A 19,727-nucleotide genomic window follows, 5' to 3' on the forward strand; every position below is an offset into this window, starting at 1 on the left:
ATTTCATTAACCTGATATAGAGTTCATAGAGGAAAGGCAGGATACATGGTTGATTCTATTTACCAGTTGTTTGTTTGTTTGTTTGTTTTAAACGACTTCTTGGCATCCTCCAAAACAGCTCTATTTTCTAAGAAAGCCATCCTATAAAGTTCCTGCTTCCATGCCTTTCCCCAGGATGTAGCCACAGGACCCCACCTCACTGCCAGCCTGGACAGGCAGGGGCTCAGATAATTTCCCTATTACAATGGAGATGGGGATCATGGACCCCGGGTTCTGCTTCGTTTCCTTTTGGTCCATCTCTGGTTGAGGACTTCGGCCAACTCCTGGCACCTGGAGCCCTGGTCAGTGCATGTGCGTGGCATACATGGGTCAGCAGTCCCCTCCTGTCTGCTCCATCCACCCCATGTCCCAGGTCAGTGCAGAGCACAGAGCTCTCTCCTGTAGCCTCACTTTTCCCAAGATGCTGCTGCTGCTGCCTTTCCTTCTCCTCCCTCTCCTCCCCCTTCTTCTTCCCTCTCTCCACTCTCCTCCTCCCTTTCTTCCCCTTCCTTCTCTCTCTTCCACCCCTCCAGCTCCTTCTCTTCTCCTCTGTTTGCTTCTGGGCCTTGGTTCATGTTTTACCTCCCTCCTTTTTCTTAGCTTGTTGCAAATGACCCCACCCTTGAGGGTCCTCTCCTACCCTGCTCTGTCCTGAAGGATTTCTTGAGTGCTCAAGCCCATCTTGACTTCCGCCTGACTCACCATCATCCCTGGTTTGGGGCAGCTTCTCTTGGATCCCTCTTTATTTTCTTGCGGTTATGCCCTGACTCCCCAGTGACCGTCAGCGCCCCGGGCCGTGCCTCTTCCTGTGGCAGGCTGCATCTAGAACCCCGCCACGTTCAGCACAGAGGCTGTTGTGACGCCAGTCGTGGAGGGGGCGTCTACTGAAGTCCAGCTGTTTCGCACAGATTTTGAAAGCTGTGTCTACCTGATGCCAACCCAATCTGGAGATGAACAGGAATTCTGTCGTCTGTTTTGGAAAACTGTGGATGTCTACGTGGCTGATGTGCTAGGTTTGTTTCCGTTTGTTGACTAAAGGGCAGTGGAGGTCATAACCCAGATCTAATGTTGGGCTCCAAAGGAGTAATTCTCAAAACAGATGCGTCTGGGCCCCAGAATCAAGAAGCTCTGTAGAACCCCTTCTGCAGGTAGCCAAGGTGAAGACAAAAGAGAGTGAGGAATCAAAGCATGAGCCAAGGTTCAAGGTGACAGTGCTATTTCTACCTTATAGGGTGATGTTTCTCTGGTTTGGATCAGGAATTACAGATTTCATTTTTAAAATATTTCTTCACCTTTCAGTTTTTAAATATTTCTTCCTGAATGTTACATGCTAAGCCTGCAAACATGCTCTAGGTATTGACCTTGGCAGGGGGCAGGAAGCACACATAAAGATAAACCCCGATGAACGAAATGTTTCCGCAAATATTCCTCTTCTCAGGAATCTGCTTTATTGTATCCTGTGGACATTAACTAATGCGAGGAAGAGTGGAAGACAGCCATCCTGGCGTGATGGAGAACCAGTGGGAAGTGGCAGCAATACTAGGCTATGTGCCAGGAAACAAGGATCCTCGTTCTGACTCATCCAGGAATGGTGGTGCCCTCGTTCATAACCCCATTTCTGAGCCTCAGTTTCCTTATCCATGAGACAAGGAGATGGGCAAAACAATAATCAAATTTCATTCTTGGAGATACCACTATTTTATGCTTCTAGAATTTTCCGTGTTCTATGCTTCTAGAATTTAGCCGTGGCTCCACGGCTCTCTGCTCATTTGATCCTCACAGTAAACCTTTAAGGTAGTCTGACAGGAGTTATTATTATTCCCATTGGACAGATGGTTGCATTGAGGCTGCGGAATGGTAAACACCCAAGGTTTCATTCAAAATGAAACCCCTTCTCGTAATGCGAAATACTTCCTTCTTAGCAGGAGGCTCACGTCTGTGTGCATGTGGGCATATTGGTGAATGTGGGCATCTGTCTGTCATGTTTCTCTGATGTTTGAGTAAGAAGGGTGCAGCTAGTAATTGGACTCATGATTTCTGCTTTGTCTGATGGATATTCCATGTCATGGTATCATTCTTGGTCTATTCCTGGATGTTTGCTTTTGTCTGACGAATGTTCCATGTTACAGTATAATTTATGCTAAATGCTTTAGGCAAAAATAAATAGTGACAGGAGGACAAAGGGTAGTGGGCAAGGGGAGACGGAGAAGTAAAGGGGCAAGAACGAAGAGCTGAATTGCCAGCACTATTGTATGTACTGCACGAGTGCAGAGTTCTCTTGATCTTCACATTAACCCCATGAGGAACTATAATCACACCCATTTTACAGATACTGAAACCAAGGCCTAGAGAAGTTAAGGAACTTGTCCAAGAGCCAGCATGTGAAGCCAGGCAATCCGGTTTCAGAGTTTGTAGCCCAACCACCCCGCTGTCGAGGGCAGGTCGGGTAGTCATCAGCCTTTGTGAGCTGCTCTGGTATAAAGTAGGATTAAAAAAAAAAAAGAAGAGCTGCTCAAGTGAGGAAGGTTGTAGAGAAATTGGGACGCTATATACTGCTGGGAGTACTGACTGTGAGTTTAATCTTTTCATAAGCCATGTATGGCAAGAGCCATAAAGTTTTTCCATATTTGTCAACTCAAGAATGCCAACCCTAGAAGTTTGCTCTAAGCTTACAGTTTAACAAAAGCAACAAGCTATAGGCATGAAGTTTATCGTGTGATCTCCAGTAAGGGAAAAGTGGGAGTGAATTACATGCCCAAGAATAGAGTATGATTGAGTAATTTCACAGTACCTTCACTTGTTGGATACTATGAAAACATTTAAAATGAAAATTATGAAGATAATTATGTCGAAGGATGGGGAAATGTCTCTGATAAAAATGTTAAGATTAAAACGCAGAATAAAAAATATGTAGATTATGATGACAAATCTGGTCTATATGCATATTGGCAAAGCCTGAAATGGAACAGGAGAAAAATTCTAGTAGTTAAGTGTTTGTTAAGGTCTTCTCATTTAAAAAAATGTTTTTTTTTTTTTTAATTTTTTTTTTTCAACGTTTATTTATTTTTGGGACAGAGAGAGACAGAGCATGAACGGGGGAGGGGCAGAGAGAGAGGGAGACACAGAATCGGAAACAGGCTCCAGGCTCCGAGCCGTCAGCCCAGAGCCCGACGCGGGGCTCGAACTCCCGGACCGCGAGATCGTGACCTGGCTGAAGTCGGCCGCTTAACCGACTGCGCCACCCAGGCGCCCCTAAAAAAATGTTTTTAAAAATGTTTTATTTATTTTTGAGAGAGACAGAGACAGAGACAGAGACAGAGCAAGAGTGGGGGAGGGGCAGAGAGCGAGGGAGACACAGAATCCCAAACAGGCTCCAGGCTCTGAGCTGTCAGCACAGAGCCTGACACGGGGCTTGAACCCACCAACGGTGAGATCATGACCTGAGCCAAAGTCAGTTGCTTAACCAACTGAGCCACCCAGGTGTCCCAGGTCTTCTCATTTTTTCAAGAATTTTTATTAGTGGTGGCATTGTGTTTATTTGACAGATTATGAAAACAGGAAAGAGCTGGTGGCAGAAGCTTGTTGAAATGACCCTCCAGAGCGGGGCTTGGGCCTGGCGGGAGATGTCCTCCCCCAGTTCGCCCCTGTGGGGCAGCCACAGGTGTTTGGTGGGGAAGAAGTCGGAGGGATATATGTGCTTGGGAGGGAGAGAACGGTGTGCCCTGGGATCCCGCCCTACTGCTGCCACCGGGAACATGGTAGTTGTCTTGGCAAAGCCAGGCCATGGTTTTCCCTTTACTGTCTCCTTTTTTGCCTCGCCTCACCCCTGCCACTCTTCATGCTTTATCTCAGAAGTCACTTTCCTGGAGTCAAGCCAATTGCCCCCACCCTGCTTCTCGCCCACTGGGCTAGGTGCGCCCCCTAGGTGTCCCCTTACCCAGCATTCTATGCTAAGTTCCATCTCAGCCCCTAGCAGACTTTTGGGTGACTGCCTTTACTTGCCTGAGGCCCCTCTGCCCGCAAGGGTTGGAATGTCAAGGGATCCTGCATGGCCTCCCTATGCCCGGACACAAGCTTATCATGTGTTCAATGAATGATCTTCTTTTGCCTTTTCTCTAAAATGGGGGAAGGTTGGGTTGTATTAGATTCCTTTCAGCTCCCTACACTATGATTTTACCATGTAAATTTTTTTTTTTTTTTTTTTTTTTTTTTTTTACCAGACTCGTTAAATAAAGGAGCCATTGGGATTTGAAGAGAAGTCCCAATGTAGGAAACGTCTTCCACCTTGGTGCCTGTGGATGGGCTCTGGGCACACTCTGGCCCTGGTGTGGGCTAAGAGCTTGGTCTGAGGGTTGTGCGGGGAACTTTCACAGCCCGCGGGCTGAGCGTTCATGGACACAGTCTTAGCAGTGCACCTGACATCAGGGCTGTGGGGTGAAGGCTCTTCACTTCTGTCTTGCTTGTACCTGGCAGGCTGGCCACAGGCCACACGTGACACCCCAGCTGTGCCTCCACGTGTAAATCTGAGGAGCCTCCTAGCCTTGATGTCATGTGTGCCATCCCCCACCCCCCTCCCCGCCGGCTGAGGAAGTGGGCGTGTCTGTGCACATGGCTGCTTGTGCCTGTGTCAGAGCAGGGTGAATGGTGGCCAGGTGGCTCTGGGTTTTCGGCGTGCACATACTTCAGTGTTATGAGTGGATTTCAATTCAGCAAATAATTATTGTGAGCTTTGTGCTCTGCCAAAGCAACAAAGCGTTGCCACGGGCAGGGAGCCTGGGAGTGTACATGTCTGCATTGTGTGTCCCCTCTGTGTGTCTTTGGGAATGTGCTCTTGGCACGTGTCCTGCCTTAACAAGGCTTTCGGTGTGTGCATGTCTGTGTGTCGGTGCCTGGGTCCTGTGTGCTGCTGCTTGCTCGCTTTCCACCTTCACTTGTGCCCGCAGTCAGGCTCTGCACGTGCGCCAGCCCCCATGCGCACGTCCCCGAGTGACCTGTGCGCGGTGTGCAAGGACCTCCGGGTCGTGTGCACTTGGTGCGCTCGTGCCTTTCTCTCCGCACGCACGAACGCACTTCCACATGTCTGGGTGCACGTCCCCCTCGGTGTGTGCACGTTCGGTGTGCACGCCGCCCGTGTCTGTGTGCAGGGCGCTTCACGCGCGCGCTCGGGCCTGCGGGCGGTCAGGGACCCGCGCCAGGCTCCACGCGCCCCGCGGGGCTGACCTCCCCCCCACCCCTCCCCGCGCCCGGCCGCGGGCCTCCGCGATTGGCCGCCCGCGCCCTCGCAGCCGTCACCCCTCCCTCCCCCCGCCACCCGCGCGCCCGCGGTCCCCGCTGTCCCCCGCGGTTCCGGCGAGGCCGCGCCGCGCTGCGCTCCGCTCCCATTGGCTGCGCGCGCCTTTGTGTGGCGGCAGCTGCGGCCCCAGCGCCTTTGAATGTCGAGAGGGGCCGGGAAGGGAGCCTTTCCATGGGCCATCTGTCTCCCCGCCAGCCGCCGCCCCACCGCCGCCCGCGCCCCGCGCTCCGCCTCCCGCCCCGGCGGCTCCCGCAGCCCCGCCGCCGCCCGCGCCCGCGCCCCGGAGCCGCGCCACAAAGGGCCCGCGCGCAGCCGCCGCCGCCGCCGCCGCCGCCGCCGCCGCGCGAGGAGCCAGGATGGTCCTGGTCCACGTCGGCTATCTCGTGCTTCCAGTGTTTGGCTCTGTGCGAAACAGAGGTATCGCTTTTTCCTTTCGGGGTCCGCTTCGGAGCGTGGATCGCCGCAGGCAGCGGGGCGGGGGCGGGGGCGGGCGCCGCGGGCGGCCGGGGGCTCAGGGCACACCCGCGGGGACGCAGGGCGAGCGGTGGCTTCTCCCCTCTCCCTTTTGGGGGACCCCCAGTGTGGGGGTGGCCGCCCTCGTGGGAGCTTTTGTAGTGAAGTTAGGGTTTGGCGAATTTGGGTCCCTCCCTCCCCAGCCCCATTTTTTATTCTTTGCGGCGGACGCGGTTCCCCCAAATCACAGCCCCTTCCCTAATACCTAGCCCTGTATGATCGAAAGAAGGCGAGAGGTACATGACTGTGTGCGTGTGTGTGTGTGTGTGCAAGCATACTTGGTTTTCTGGTGTGTGTGTGTGTGTGTGTGTGTGTGTGTGTGTGTGTTGAGGCATATATGTTTTTGTGTTGTGTTTGTATTTCTTTATCTCTTTGGTCATTGATACCGAAGGCTGGTTAGCTGGGATCTGGCATCTGCCCTATCCCGTGCCCCAGCCCCCACCCTCTGGTGGGCACTTGCATGATTTCCCGTCCCGTCCCATCCTTTTCTCCCCTGTAACCCTTTTTTGCATCTCCCTTGTGCTATCCCCCCCAACCCCCACCATTGTCTTTGTATGACAGTTGCATTTATGGGTTCAGTATGCTTGGGTGTGTGTGTGTATGTGAGCGTGTGTGTAAGTGTGTGCGCGCTTAGGAGTCAGACGTGCCCTGCCGTGCACCCCTGGTCCCGGCCGGAGCGGGGTGCCCGGCCCTTGGGTGTCGCGCTGTGTGTGAGGATGAGGTGGAAAGCTGCCTCCACGCCAGGCCTTTGCCCCGGGCGGGCGTTGACAAAGCAGCAGGCCGGCGCCGGCTTTGTTTTTAACTGTGATATATGGGGTGTGTTTGCACGGTCCCCTTCCCCACATCCCCTTTCCCTTACATTCTGCTCCAACAATAGCTTGGTTTCCCCCTCTTCTCCCCCCCCCCCTACATTTCTTCCATTTTCTTTTAATCAAAAATTCCCACCTCCCAAAGCAAATCCGGGATGCATTTAGATTCATTTTTTTTTTTTTTTCTTTTTGTATTCTGCCTCTGGACTCACATTTCTCTTCTTGGAAATGTTTCTGCTACCCTCTCCCACTCCAAGTCTGCTTAAATCCCTGCTGGCTGAGGCCCTCCCTCCTCCCCCCTTCCTCACGCACAGAATGATGTCTTCCCTTTGCGACCAGGGCCGCTCCACCGAGTCAGAGCAGGGGGTGGGGTCGCGGGGCCAGCGCTTTAGTGCGCCCCAGGGGCCCGATTGGGCAAGAAAATGAAAGCCCAGCCCTCTTTCTTCCAGCCCAGCTGTCCCCAGCCCCACGCCTCTCCCCAGAACCTAAAAGGCAAGGTTGGCCCCCTTAGGCCTGTTTGAACCGCAGTTTTTTTGTGTGATGATAGAATGATGACATTCTGCATTTATCAAATCTTTTTTTTTCTTCATTGTGTAGCTCAGTGAATGGTCAACTCGCTGCTGTGTGCGCTGTGACCCTTCTGCCTCCGCATTTAGCTGTATTGTGACACCCCTCTTAACCATCTCCTGTCTCCATCTGAGGAAGGCATTGCTATTTAAGCGGCAGTATCCCTATCTCAGGCCGGTGGAGGGGGTGTGGGGTGGGTGTGTGAGGAACAGGAGTGGGGCGGGGGCTGGGCGAGATCTCCCTTGAAATGCCAACCCCCTCCCCCAACACACAATTATGTCTTATTACTTGGCATTTCCTCTTAAAGCGGGTGTGGAACATTACACTAGGCAGAAATTCAAAAATGATTAAGAAGGATGTTGAGCCTGAAAGTATAATTATCCTGATTAAATCATTATCATCCTCATTAATACCACGGATCTCTAAATACCATTGCAGGATGCCGATTTTACGTTTTGAAATTCAAATTGCTCAGCTGCCTTTAAATTTTATTTTTAATACACCCCCCCCCAAAAAAAACCCCAACAAAACAAATTCTGCCCATCAGTCAAAGTTTACTTTCATGGCAAACACGCCCACAGGAAATTCAAGGGCTGAGGGTGAGTGGGGCTGTGGGTAAAATTTAGCACCATGAGATAAGAATTCATGACCTTTTGATAGAGGATACTAATGCTTAACCCAACAAGGTCCTACACCACAATCTTCTTGTAAAACTATTAGATAGCTTGCCAGCTTAAGTCTGTTCTTTTTAGTTTCCATTGTAGTAGTGTAGGATGTAGGCCATTTCAGAATAGATGTAGAGAAATAACCATTTTTGTATCTTCATCTTGTTTAGCTGAGTACATTGCACTGTAAATCCCTGTTAAGTGGATTCCTTTTGCCTTGGCTTGGAGGCTGTAGCACCCCATTTCCCGCTTATCTGGGTGGCCATCAGCTAGCTTCTTGGCAACACCCAGGAATAAGTGAAGAGATTACATTTAGTCGGAGGCCAAAAATAATGAGTGTATCTATACATCTCTGAAAATCTTTGATGAAATGGCAGTTGCTTCCACTCCATAGCCTCTGAAAATTTGGTGCAGCAAGGTCCCTGGCTTAAGGGGGAGCCGGGGCCGTGGTGTCTTAATTGTTTAATTGTACAATGTCAAGAGCATCTTTGGACATCCGCCCTGGCCCTCAGAGCTGCCCCTTTAACAGCCGGCTCCCTTCTGCTGCCTCACCAGCCAGACCTGCTTGAAAACTGAAACAAAACAGCGGCAATAATGAAAGAATAAGGCCCCTACTTCGAGGGCCCTTCCAAAATAAAGTCCCAAGTGGCTGCCCCAGATTGCCATTTGGCAATCTGAAAAGAAAGAGAAAAAAAAAAAAAACAAAAAAAACAAACCACAAAACAAAATGAAGAAGAAAAAAGAATCCCCAGCAAAATGGTTTTCCATTAAACAGGGATAGCGTGTTCTGCTGTGCTGAATTACTTCTTGTTCTTATTTTGTGGGTAATTTTTTCTGTATCAAATATCCTTTTGGTTGTGTATCTTTTTCACCTTTTCTTGTACTAAAACTAAAGCATGATCTGTATTTTTTTACATCCCCCAGTTGACAATGTACAGCGCTCGGTTAGAGATGTCACCCTGCTGAAACGTACTGTGGTCGTGTAGCCCCGGCCATCTGCTCATTGTACGCTGCTTTTGTTCTGTTGCCCTTCCGAAGCATGGTGGGCCCAGCCTTTTTTTTTTTTGTATCGTGTGCATGATGACATTGTTACACACAGAATCCACTAATACTAATATACAATCTCTCAATAAAGAACTAGTTTTCCTATATTAACCTAGTGTGCTTTTTCTATTGCTGTTTTCCCATTTATTGTCGTATCCTGCTGTTTAGATTTTTTCCCTTGCTTTTCTATCCCCACCCTCACCCACCCACCACTCCCACCTCCCATTGTAAGATTCGAGTGAATGCCTTGTTTTTTTCCTTTCCTTTCTTTTTTTCTTTCTTATTTATTTATTTATTTTTGTGGTACAGATCTAGTCCGTATCTTTTTACAGTAGACACCTGGGGCCATGGGAAGGGTCAGCTGCCCTACCACACCAAAACGCTCAACTGCGTAGGGACCCTGTCTTTGGCCACCTGTGTACCTAATAGCCTGCACATTTCATCATAGTTTCTAAGTTACATGGCACTCAGTTTGTGATGCTGGGGAAGAGGGAGGGGTATAACACTTAGGTTGAGAAAAGGGATACTGTTCTTAACTAGCAATCTTGTAGCATTTCAGACTCGCCTGAAAAAACCCATTTTTGGTTGTGTTTGAACTTTTCCTTTTACTGTCTCATTGATTTACTGTCCTTATAAATCATGCTGGGGGGTAACATGTTACATGCAGTTGAAACCATGGTCTAGAATTTTAAAGTACCCTCTTCTATGTGCATCTTTAAATTCTTGGGACCTGCAGTGTAAGTTTTGCATTGAGATCCTGCATAAGGAAGATGTTGGCAACAGAAACCAACCCAGACCACCCCCACATTTATCCCAGGGTCAGCAGCCTGACCTGTTACCGTAGAAATAAGAGGGTCTGTGTCCTCTGTAGGCTGTAAGCCAGTTAAAGCTGATTATAGCCTGGTTCCCTGACAGCTGCCTCATCTGTGGCCCTACTGCCTCTCTTGAGAAAGAAAGCCCGATCTTTTGCCATTGTTGCTCTGTGTGTGTGTGTGTGTGTGTGGGCGCGCGCATGTGTGTAGGAGGTGGGGTGCGGATCAGGAGGGAAACTTCCCCCAAATTGAATTGGAAGAAAAGCCCTTAACGTGTATCTTTTTTCCATAATTACGTTTGAGAAGCCAGTGGAGAGGTATTTTTCCCCCAGAGTGGAACCCAAATTCAAGCATTTGTCAATTACACCTATTCAATTTCAGCCCAGAAGAAGTCTTGGTAAATGAAGCATTTTAGACACCCAGGAAATCAGTTCATTAACGAAATTCACGGTTTCTACAAAGGGTCATCATTTTGGAGCCGCTCTTCCTTGGGCTGTACCTCCTCCTTCCTTCTCTGGGCTGTCTCCTGGGGTCCCTCTGCCCCTCTGCTGGCATTCCTTCCCCGTGGAGGTGCACCCTGCCTGACCACAGTGCTTCCTTGCCTTCTTTGTGGCTTGGTAGGACTCTCCTCTCCTCCCATTACTGCCCTTTCTGCTCTGGGCCTTTGTTCTCATGCTCTCCCCAGCCTGGGTGGGAAAGCTGAGCTGATTTACTGTGACACATGGACACACATGGAAGTTCCCAGCAGAGGCTCATGCTGTAGTTGGTACAAGAAGAGTATGCAGGCCTTCAAGGATTTTTTTTTCTTTTTTTGCTTCTCCTCCTTCCTTTTCTTCTTTTATTTTGGCTTACATGAAACTTTTAATTTTGTTCCTAGTTTGAGAAAGCAAAATCAACCATTCCCCAACCCATCCTCAACAATGGTAAAAGTACCCTAAATCAGGTGATGACCCTCGTTTTTGTCCTAGAGAGCAGTGGCTTTTATTAGATTGATGTTAACCAACCCTAAGATTCTATTTCTCTAGATTATGTGTGTCAGAATTCGTTGAACAATACATTGCAAGGATGGTCTCATAACCTAGTAATAATATAGAAAGCTAGTGGGGTTAGTGGGAAGTCATGCTTTAGCAATTGATCAAATGCATACTCTATTTTCACCCAGATTGTCAGAAGAAACACATTCAGATGAAGAGAAGCCTTTTCCCCTGACTGGATGATCCAATCATTACAAAGCCATTGTACTTTACATCTACTCTCTCAACCATCTGACACATATCCGTTTTAATAACTTTTGACTCCAGGATTTTGGAAAAGCCATCTGTTACTTAGATCCTACAGCACAGACTTTGTAATGAGATGAAACACAGATCTTGTTTACCAGTCTTCTTTTCAAACAAAAGAACTCTTTTGAAACTAGCATCAGATAAGGACCACTTAATTGATGAGTTTTCTTAAATAATAGTTACCTATAAACCAGCAAATACAATTCATCACTCAAGACTAGGGGAAAACCATCAAGAGTCTCGATGCTCTAAGATGCAGGTGACAGAGACCTGGGTCCTCTTTTCTTCACTTTACAGTTTGCTCTCCTCCTGTCCCATCCTTTCCCCCCACATCCCTCCCATCTTTAAATAAGCAGCCTAAAGTGTCCCATTGGAAAACTTACTCGTTTCCTGGTTTGCTGAGTGAGGGAAGCAGCAGCTCTGAGCTAGACCCAAGTGCAGTGTGAAACCCCTTTCCTGGCCAGGAGAAACACGCCCTTGACTCCAATTCAGAGTATGACTCTGGATCTCTCAATCCTACCTGACTACTGTTTGCACAAATGTGCCAGACATTTGTGCCTTTGTTTTCCTATGGATCTAAATAGCTCTTTAAAAATTCCTGGCTTAACACTGTATGAATGTGAATGAGTTTTTATTAGTTTCCGGTACGGCTTGGCCACGGATGAGCCAATATATTTCCAAGAGAGTTGGGGGGAGAGTAATGGGGAGAGCTTGCTTTGGAGAGAATCAGATTTTCTGGATGCTTTGAGAACTAAAAGCAAATGTTCATAACCCTGAAGCACAGCCGCTTGCAATGCCTGTGCCTTCATGTACTCAGTCATTCATTCATCCACTCACCTGTTTGTTCATTTAGTTAGTGAGCATTTATTGAATACCTACTTGGGACCAAGCTCAGGGGGATACTAAAGCAATGTAGGACCTGGGTGTCTGCCCTCCTGAGGCTTATGCTGAGGCTGGGAGATGAATGCTTAGGAAACGAGATGCTGTCTCAGATGTTCTGTGATGGCAGAACATCCTGACTGGGCGAAGTGGGAAGAGCCTGGAGCAGTCCCGGGGTTGAGTCCTAGCTCAGTCTTGACCTGGAAGGGTGAACTTAGACCGCTGCTCTGAGCATCCTCTAAACAGTGACCACCATCATACCCGATAGGGTGTGTCTAGACTATTCAAAGGCACCTGGCACGCAGCAGGTGCCTGGGGTCCGCTAGATGGTTGACCCTCCATCCCCCATAACTGGAGGCATTTATTTGTGAGGGATCAAATAAAGTCTCAGAGCTGACCTTGCTGAGGAAGTGGAGTTAAGATGTGCCTCAAAGGGTCGTATAAATACAGGAGGGAGGAAGAGGAAGAAAGGCTGCAGGTTGAGGTAGGGTAGAAGTGAGACTTTGGCTAAGGCCAAGAGGCTCCGCTGATTTGGCAAGACCAGGATGTGCCTATGAGGAAGGGTGTGTGTGTATGCACGTGTATGCGTGTGTGCATGTGTATAAGGGTGTGTGTGCAGGTCTGTCGCCTTGCATGGCCATAGGAGGCCCTGGGGTCATTGTCACTGCTTCTCCCTAGTGCACAGCTCCAGGGGTTAAGCAGCACGTGGTCTGGAGAATGTGGGAGGAAAGTCTGGAAGATATTTTGAAGCCAGTTTTTGAAGGCCTCGGGAAGCTTCAGCAGAGTTTGAACTTGCTCCTTTAGCCATTGGGAGCTCTTTGGGGAGAGTGGTATTTCGACAACTCATTCTGGCAGCTGATGACAGAGGGGTGAGCCAAGGGGCCGAGGCCGGGGAGGAGGCCATGGCAGGCTTCCAGGGGTGATGGAAGCCTAAACCAAAGGTCTGGGGGATGGGAAGGACAGTTCCCACAAGGGGCCTTACCATAAGAGGAAGTGAGCAGAACTGAGCCTGGGTGAAGTGCCTGGGAGTGTGTACGGCCATGAAGACAAACTGGGAGATGGGAGCAGTAGTCAGTTTCAGGGAGAGCTGAGTTCAGTGAGTTTGAGATGCCAAGAGTGACAGAGGAAAGGGGACTGTGACAGTGTCCTATGGTTTAAGACTTCTGTACCCAGCGCGGTTAGGAAATTCACTTCAATAAAAATTCCTCATGTTTACATGGCAACTCCTCAAAACCCTCTCTCTGCAGTCTTGAAATCCCCTTCTTCGGTTATATGCATGCATCTTTAGTCAGTAGGCCATTCTCTCCATAGCCTCCCTTACGACACAGACCCCTGGGGAGCTGTGCCCCGCTGTGCCCTGATGTCTCAGTTTGAATGGTTTTCATCAAACTTCACCGTTTTTGAGAAGAGAGACTCCAAGGCAGGCAAGTGCCAGGATTCTTGCCTCCACACGTTTGCGGAAAGGTTGACTTTACCCACGTGAGGAGGAAGAGCTTGGTGTTTCAACAACTTCTATCTGTATTCTATCGTGGAAGTAGTGGAATGACATTTTGGAAGGTTTAGAAAATAGACCAAAGGGAAAAGAAATCTTTTGGATGTCCACCCCCTCCGATCATGTTAGTGAAATTCCTTCCACGTGTTCGTGCACACATACATGTATATATTGCGGAGAGCTGTAAACACAGTAACATACACTCCTGCATTCTCCATTTTTTTACGTCACATGTCACAAGCCTTTTCATGCTCTCCTATGTTGTCCCCATGAGCATCACTTTTAATGGCCGCGCAATATTCCCCTCGAATGGTGGCTCTGCCCTTGGGCTGGTGGAGTCCAACGCACTCACAGGGCACTGGGTTGAGGGCTGCTGTGAGCCACATGGGAGGAGAGGTCAGCAGATGGGTCTAACAGCTCCAAAGCCTCTCTGCTCACCATCGGCCTCTTCCATCAACAGGTCCAAATAGGTGGAGAGGAGGGCGGGTAAGAGAGGGCTTGGAAGCAGGAAGGTTTGCATAAACTTCTGAGATCTGGGTGCTGGTCTTTTTTTTCTGCCACAAACTCCTGTGATCATGAGCAGGTCAGCTTCCCCCACTGGGCCTCAGTTGGCCGGTCAGTCAAATGGGGATGATAGGTCCATCGTGTCTGTCTCACGGGGAAGGACTTGCCACAGAAAGTGACGCAAATGAAACAAAACGAGAAGTCAGCCAAAGGCCAGGGTAGCGGCACTGACTGGCATTCCCTAGTGGTGGTCCTCAGACAGGAGGGACAGTGCAGTGGGGACAGCCCGGACGCGGGGTCCTGCTCCGCCAATTAGCGAGGGTGTGACCTGTGGGTCACGTCCGACTGCTCGGTGCCCTCTTTGCTGTCTGCTACTGGAGATGATTGGCCGAATGGCCCCTTCCTGCCTTCAAAAACTGGGATTTCCCCCAGATGAGAATCACTTGCCTCACTCTTTGCCTTTCCTTAGTGCCACCTTCCTAGGCCACTTCCGCTGGCCGGCTCTCCGCGCCGCGGGACGGCAGCCAGGGGCCCGCCGAGGCCCTGAACGCCGACCCGACGCGGGCCGAGCTCAGGGTGGGGCGGCTTGCCGGCGCAGCTGCCCTGGTTCGGCCTCAGAGCGGGAAGTTCCCGTGCTTTCCTAAGGCATCCTTTCCTTGAAACCCCCCCCCCCCCGCCCCCAGGCGAGCCAGCGCGGGCAGGGGAGACAGCGCTCGGGAAGTCACCCTGTGGGTGGCCTGGCCCGTCGGGGCTCAGCGCTCCCCCAGGTAGCCGCGGTGCGGCGGGGACAGGAAGTGGCGGCTGCTGACTCAGCACCAGCCTGCCACGTGGAGAGGGGGTGGAGGAGAGGCTGGGAGGAAGTGAGCACTGGGCCAACACCTGTCTCGAGGAAGGGCAGGAAGCTCTGGAACAGCTGCTGCTCGCAGTCTGGGGCTGAGAGTGGGAGGGAAGGGGGCGGAGGCGCGCTCGAGTCTGCCCCTCCCCCACAGCCAGTGTCGCCGCGGCTCTGCTCCCCTAGCTGCCGGGGCCTCCGTGCCACCCCCTCCCCGTGTTCCCCAGGCACCCGCCTCCTGGAGCAGTTGCTCCCGTCCCCCAACTCTGTGGGCAGGAATGGATGAATGCCTCCCCCCAGGACTGGAGATCCTGGTAGCGTTCCTTAAGCCGGAGGGTGGAGCTCCCCGGACTGGTGGCGGGGGGAGGGGGGCATTCCCTGCAGGCCAGCTGGAATGGACAGGCCGAGAAAGAGCGGCTGGCCTGTCCAGGCCTCCACCTCCACCTCGGAGACATGGTCCTCGTGACCAGAGTTGAGAAATCCAACCCTGGGGAAGGTGAGACATGATGAGGGGAAGGCTTGGGTCCACAGGGATGTCCCCTTCTACAGGGCTCCCTGCACTACCGGTCATCCCTGGCTTGGGAGCCTGTGTGTCCAGGTGAGGGAGACAAAAGAGGTAGCTGGACAGAGCCTCGGCCTTGATTTAGTTGGAACTCGCTGGAGCTGCTCTTGGACACCAGGTTGGGTAGACCGTGGCACAGGTGCAAGTCCGGCCTGAGCCGGGAGCTCAGCGGCTGGTCTGGGTGGAAGCTGGGCTTGGGAGGCAGTGCCTCCTGGACTCCTTTCTGCTGAGGGGATAGATACTGAGGCTGCCGCAGGCAGGGGTGCCCGGGAGGCAGGGCTGGAGCCGAGCCAGAGGGGAAGGGCAGAGGGGAAGGACAGTAAGAGGCAGCCGTGGGGAGGGGGGAGGGGAAGAGAGGTCGCAGGTGGCGAAGGGAACAACAGCCAACCAGCCCTCACCTGGGCAGGTGAACTGGGAGAGTGACAGAGAAGGTGGAGAAGGACCCCAGACAGGAACCTGGGCTGCATTTTTGCATTCTAGCCCCACTTCATCCTGAAGGGTCCTTGACCAGTCTGAGCTCCCCCCAGGAGACAGGTGGAGGAAAGAAGGAGCACGACATGAAGGATGGGAAGGAGGAAGTTAGAGACATGTTGTCACAGTCCCCCCTGCTCTTCAGCAGGTGGCACTCACCGTCTCCCACAATACTCACTAAGTCTTTTCAGAGTCCCTCTTGTGCTCACCATGGCCGGGTGGTCCAGACCTGCCCTCTAGGAGCATCCAGACTAGCGGGGAGTTGGGAGAGGTGTGCAAGGGACAGACAGCAGAACCCGTGACTCCGGGCCAAAAACGGCCCTTCCATGCCCCATGCCAGGGAAACATAGCGTGGTTTCCAGTTTTACTACCAAATCTGGGGAAAAAGAGGTTTTTATATTAAACTAGACAAGGAGCTCTTAAGTCATCAATTGCAAAGGTTGCGTGAACTTTTGAGTGAAAATAGAAGACTGGGATGACACATTTCATGTGGGCAGGTCAGACTGTACCCCCATGGCTGGGGAGCTCGTTGTTTTACATTGACATTGGGGTGCTCCCGGGGAAGAGTATGAAGGGTGCTGGGTGAAGCAAGTTCTCATCACAGAACCGGAATCCCAAGCCTGCCCGGTGGCTGGAGTTGCAAAGCCAGCTCCCGAGCGCTCCAGTCAGGATCGGGACCCGGGTGTCCTGATTCTGAGGGGCCAGTGTTCTTCCTGGTCTTGATTCAAGGCCAGTTGGAAGCGGCCTGAGCTCCAGGAGCCCTCACAGGGCTGGTCGAGTGAAGCTCTGTCAGGGGCACAACTGGGTGAGGCTGAAGACAGTGTGGGGTTTAGGCAGAGAGAGAGAAGGATGGTATTTCAATATGGTGCCTCATCTGCCGTATTGCCTCCGAAGTCTGGAGAGCCAGGGCGAGGACTGGGAGCGAGGGTCTGAGTGGGGGAGGCCGGGAGGTGGAGACGAATCCCAGGAAGAAGCAAGGGAGGGAGGCTTTCCTGTGGGGGGTGTCTAGCAGGGCTTCCCCCAGGACTCTCATTTTTACTGTAGTAAAATACATACAGTGGCTCCCCCTTACCTCTGCAGTTTTGATTTCCACGGTGTCAGTTACCCACCGCCAGCTATAGTCCAGAAACAGATGATCCTCTTTCTGACGCATCATCAGAAGGTCAGTAGCAGCCTAACCTACGTCACAGTGCCTGGTCGTCCCCCCCACAATCATGGACGCATTTTGTCACCACGCGTCATCATGGGCAGGCTGAGTACAGGACAGTGAGATGTTCTGAGAGGAAGACCACGTCCACGTAACTTTTATTTGTACGGTGTATCGTACAGCATATTGGTACAATTGTTGCAATTTATTATTAGTTATTGGTAATCTCTTCCTGTGCTTTATTTATAAATTATATTTATTGCAGGTAGGTGTGTATAGGAAAAAAACATAGTATATACGGGGGTTTGGTGCTGTCTCTGGTGTCAGGCATCCACTGTGGGTCTTGGAACATATTTCCTATGGATAAGGGGGAGCTGCCGGATAGCATAAAATTTGCTGTTTTCACCACTTTAAGGTGTGCAGTTCATGGGCATGGAGTATATTCACAGTGCTGTGCCACCATCACCACTTTCTATTTTTAAAACTTGTGGATGGCCCCAAACAGAAGCTAAGGGCCCCCTTGACCTTGAGGCCTGCTCCTAGGCAGGGCACGGCCGTGCCTGCTGGGTCTCCTTGAGGACCACTGGGGGAGACTAAGTGGTAGCAGGAAGTGCACAGATTTTGGCGTCGGGAAATCTCGGGTTCAATTCTTGGCTTTGGCACCTACTAGCCAGGTGACTTTGGGTCCCTCTGAGCCTTCTCTCTTCATAACAAAAAATGGAGGTAATTGTTATTGGTACCAGCGTCAGGGGGCAGCGAGGATGAAGGAATTACATATCAGGTACAAGGCACCTTGGAGGTGCTTAGCAAAAGATGGTCATTCCCAGCTCCCGCTGCCTCCTCTGAACACGCATCCTGTTTGTTTGGGCCTGGAACCCTGGGACAGTCTAGGGGCAGACCAGAAGGGGCTGGACACGTTCCCGTGTCATTGCATTGGCAGTTCATGAGAACCTAGGGTGCTGGGGAGACCCCCGAGCACCCCGGAAGTGGGTGGAAAACCCAGACTGGGCGACACAGAGGGCGAAGCCGATGGTGATGCTGGCTAGAAATGGAGCCTGGAGGCAACTTGTCAGGGTTGGCACACGGGATGGGGAGAGGTCGCTGAGGCCTGGAGAAGTCAGGAGGGCCTCCCGGAAGAGGCAGAGCTGGAGCTGTTCCCCAGGAGGGAGAGAGATCTGCCCTTTGCTGCCTGGGGGAGCTGTGAGGTCAGCCTGCCTCCCACGCCCCCTCCCACTAGGCCCACATCCGATCCAAGAGGTGAATGTTCAGAGTCCTGTGGCTGTCATCCTTGTCTGAGTTTTCTTTTTCTTTTCTGGAGCATTGGGCCCTCTCATTTCATTGTCATCCCACCCATTCCAGCCCCGCTCTCCCTGCTCTCTCCCCTGCCCCACCCCCAGCCATCTTCCCTATAACTCTCTGCTTCCTCTCCCACCCCCTGCCTGAGCACTCCAGTGGGTCAGCGTGCCGTCCCTCGGGAGAGCCTGTGGAGGGCAAGGCTGCCCTAAGGGGAGCTGGGGCTTTCGTGACCTCCCTCTGGAGCAGGTACCCCTCTCGGGGCATTGGTTCAGTTCTCTGCAGCATGGGGTCCTCATCCTGACGTGCCAGGCTGCGTGAGGTTTAAATGGGCCCCCCGTGATGCCCGGCACAGAGTATGGGGCTATTTTTGTTCCATGTGGCTGTCCACTAGGGACGTGCCACACACAGAATCCCCTGCCTGCTTCTAGGAGGCACTTTGAATTTGGTAAGGGGAACAAAGGCGAGGAGCCAAGACTTCTTGGAGCCAAAGTGCCCTCATCGGTAAAATGGGAACAATCCTGGTAAACCCATGCCCCACCCCCACTGGCCCCCCTTATCATGAGGCTCAGATCTGATGGTGGTTTTGTGCAGCTCATCTGACAGGTGTGCACTGAGCAGCCCTGGCCCAGGCGTTGTCCCGGGCACCGGAGACGCAAGGGTAACAACGACAACAGGAGCACTATAGCATATGCTCACGGGGCACTTGTCCGTGCCAGCCGCTTTCCTAAGCGACTTACCCTAAACAGACTCCGTGTGGTGGGAAACAGGTGCGTGAGCAGTCAGAAGTGAGGGCCCAGGTACGTACCGGGTGCTCTGTCAGCCTGCGCGGGGACGTCCCGGGGAAGGCAGTGCCCAGGGGAGCTGGTGCGGAGCTGAGTCTTGGAGCGTGCGTGGGCTTGACCAGGGGATTGGGCCGGGGCAACGTCTCGCAGGCAGAGGGGCTGCAGGGGCACCGGGCGGGCTGAGAAGCAGAATGCTGCCCGTGGGGCCTGGAGGTGAGGCTGATGTCCTGCGGGGCAGCCGGGGCTTTGTCACTCCTAGTTGTCAGCACAGCAGTGTTGCCCGTCCATCAGCATGTCTGCTGGTTGACTGGCTTGTGTCAAGAACGAAGTGCACACGCCCTACCCAGAGATGGCATGTTCTGAGCCTCGGGCTGAGGGCGGGACCAGGGCACTGCCCTCGAAGGCCTAGGAAACAAGGTTGACATCTCGACAGACCCCCTCCCCCCCCAGCCCAGGAAGCAATGAGGGGACGGGATACCCTCCCCCCACCTTCCAAGGGTTATCATGGCTGACTGCTGGGAGGAGGGGGAGGAGGCCAGACGAGGGCAAGATGAGGGGGACGTGGTGTCCAGGAGTCTTGGAGGACATGGGCCTTGAGCTGACTGACCCTTGAACTAGGGCCCCGGGGCAGCATTTTTCACCCAAACACTAGGACCCCTTGAGCTGTTAAATGTTGTTTCTGCAGAAAAGTTACACGTTCCGCCATTTGGGAAAATGCTGCACGCGACACCCCTGTC

General features: G+C 52.0%; 1 protein-coding gene across 1 annotated transcript in view; it reads left to right on the forward strand.

Moving 5' to 3' along the window:
* Nucleotides 1-5,643: 5,643 nt before the first annotated feature.
* Nucleotides 5,644-19,727, forward strand: part of RNF165 (ring finger protein 165) — a 107,538-nt gene continuing 93,454 nt past the window's right edge. The window contains exon 1 of the mRNA XM_043558728.1: nucleotides 5,644-5,749. Coding sequence (XP_043414663.1) covers nucleotides 5,689-5,749 — 61 coding nt within the window. The 5' untranslated portion in view covers nucleotides 5,644-5,688. The remainder of the gene's footprint in view (nucleotides 5,750-19,727) is intronic.

The sequence above is a fragment of the Prionailurus bengalensis genome, chromosome D3, assembly GCF_016509475.1.
Source record: "Prionailurus bengalensis isolate Pbe53 chromosome D3, Fcat_Pben_1.1_paternal_pri, whole genome shotgun sequence".
In the NCBI taxonomy this organism is placed as follows: Eukaryota; Metazoa; Chordata; class Mammalia; order Carnivora; family Felidae; genus Prionailurus; species Prionailurus bengalensis.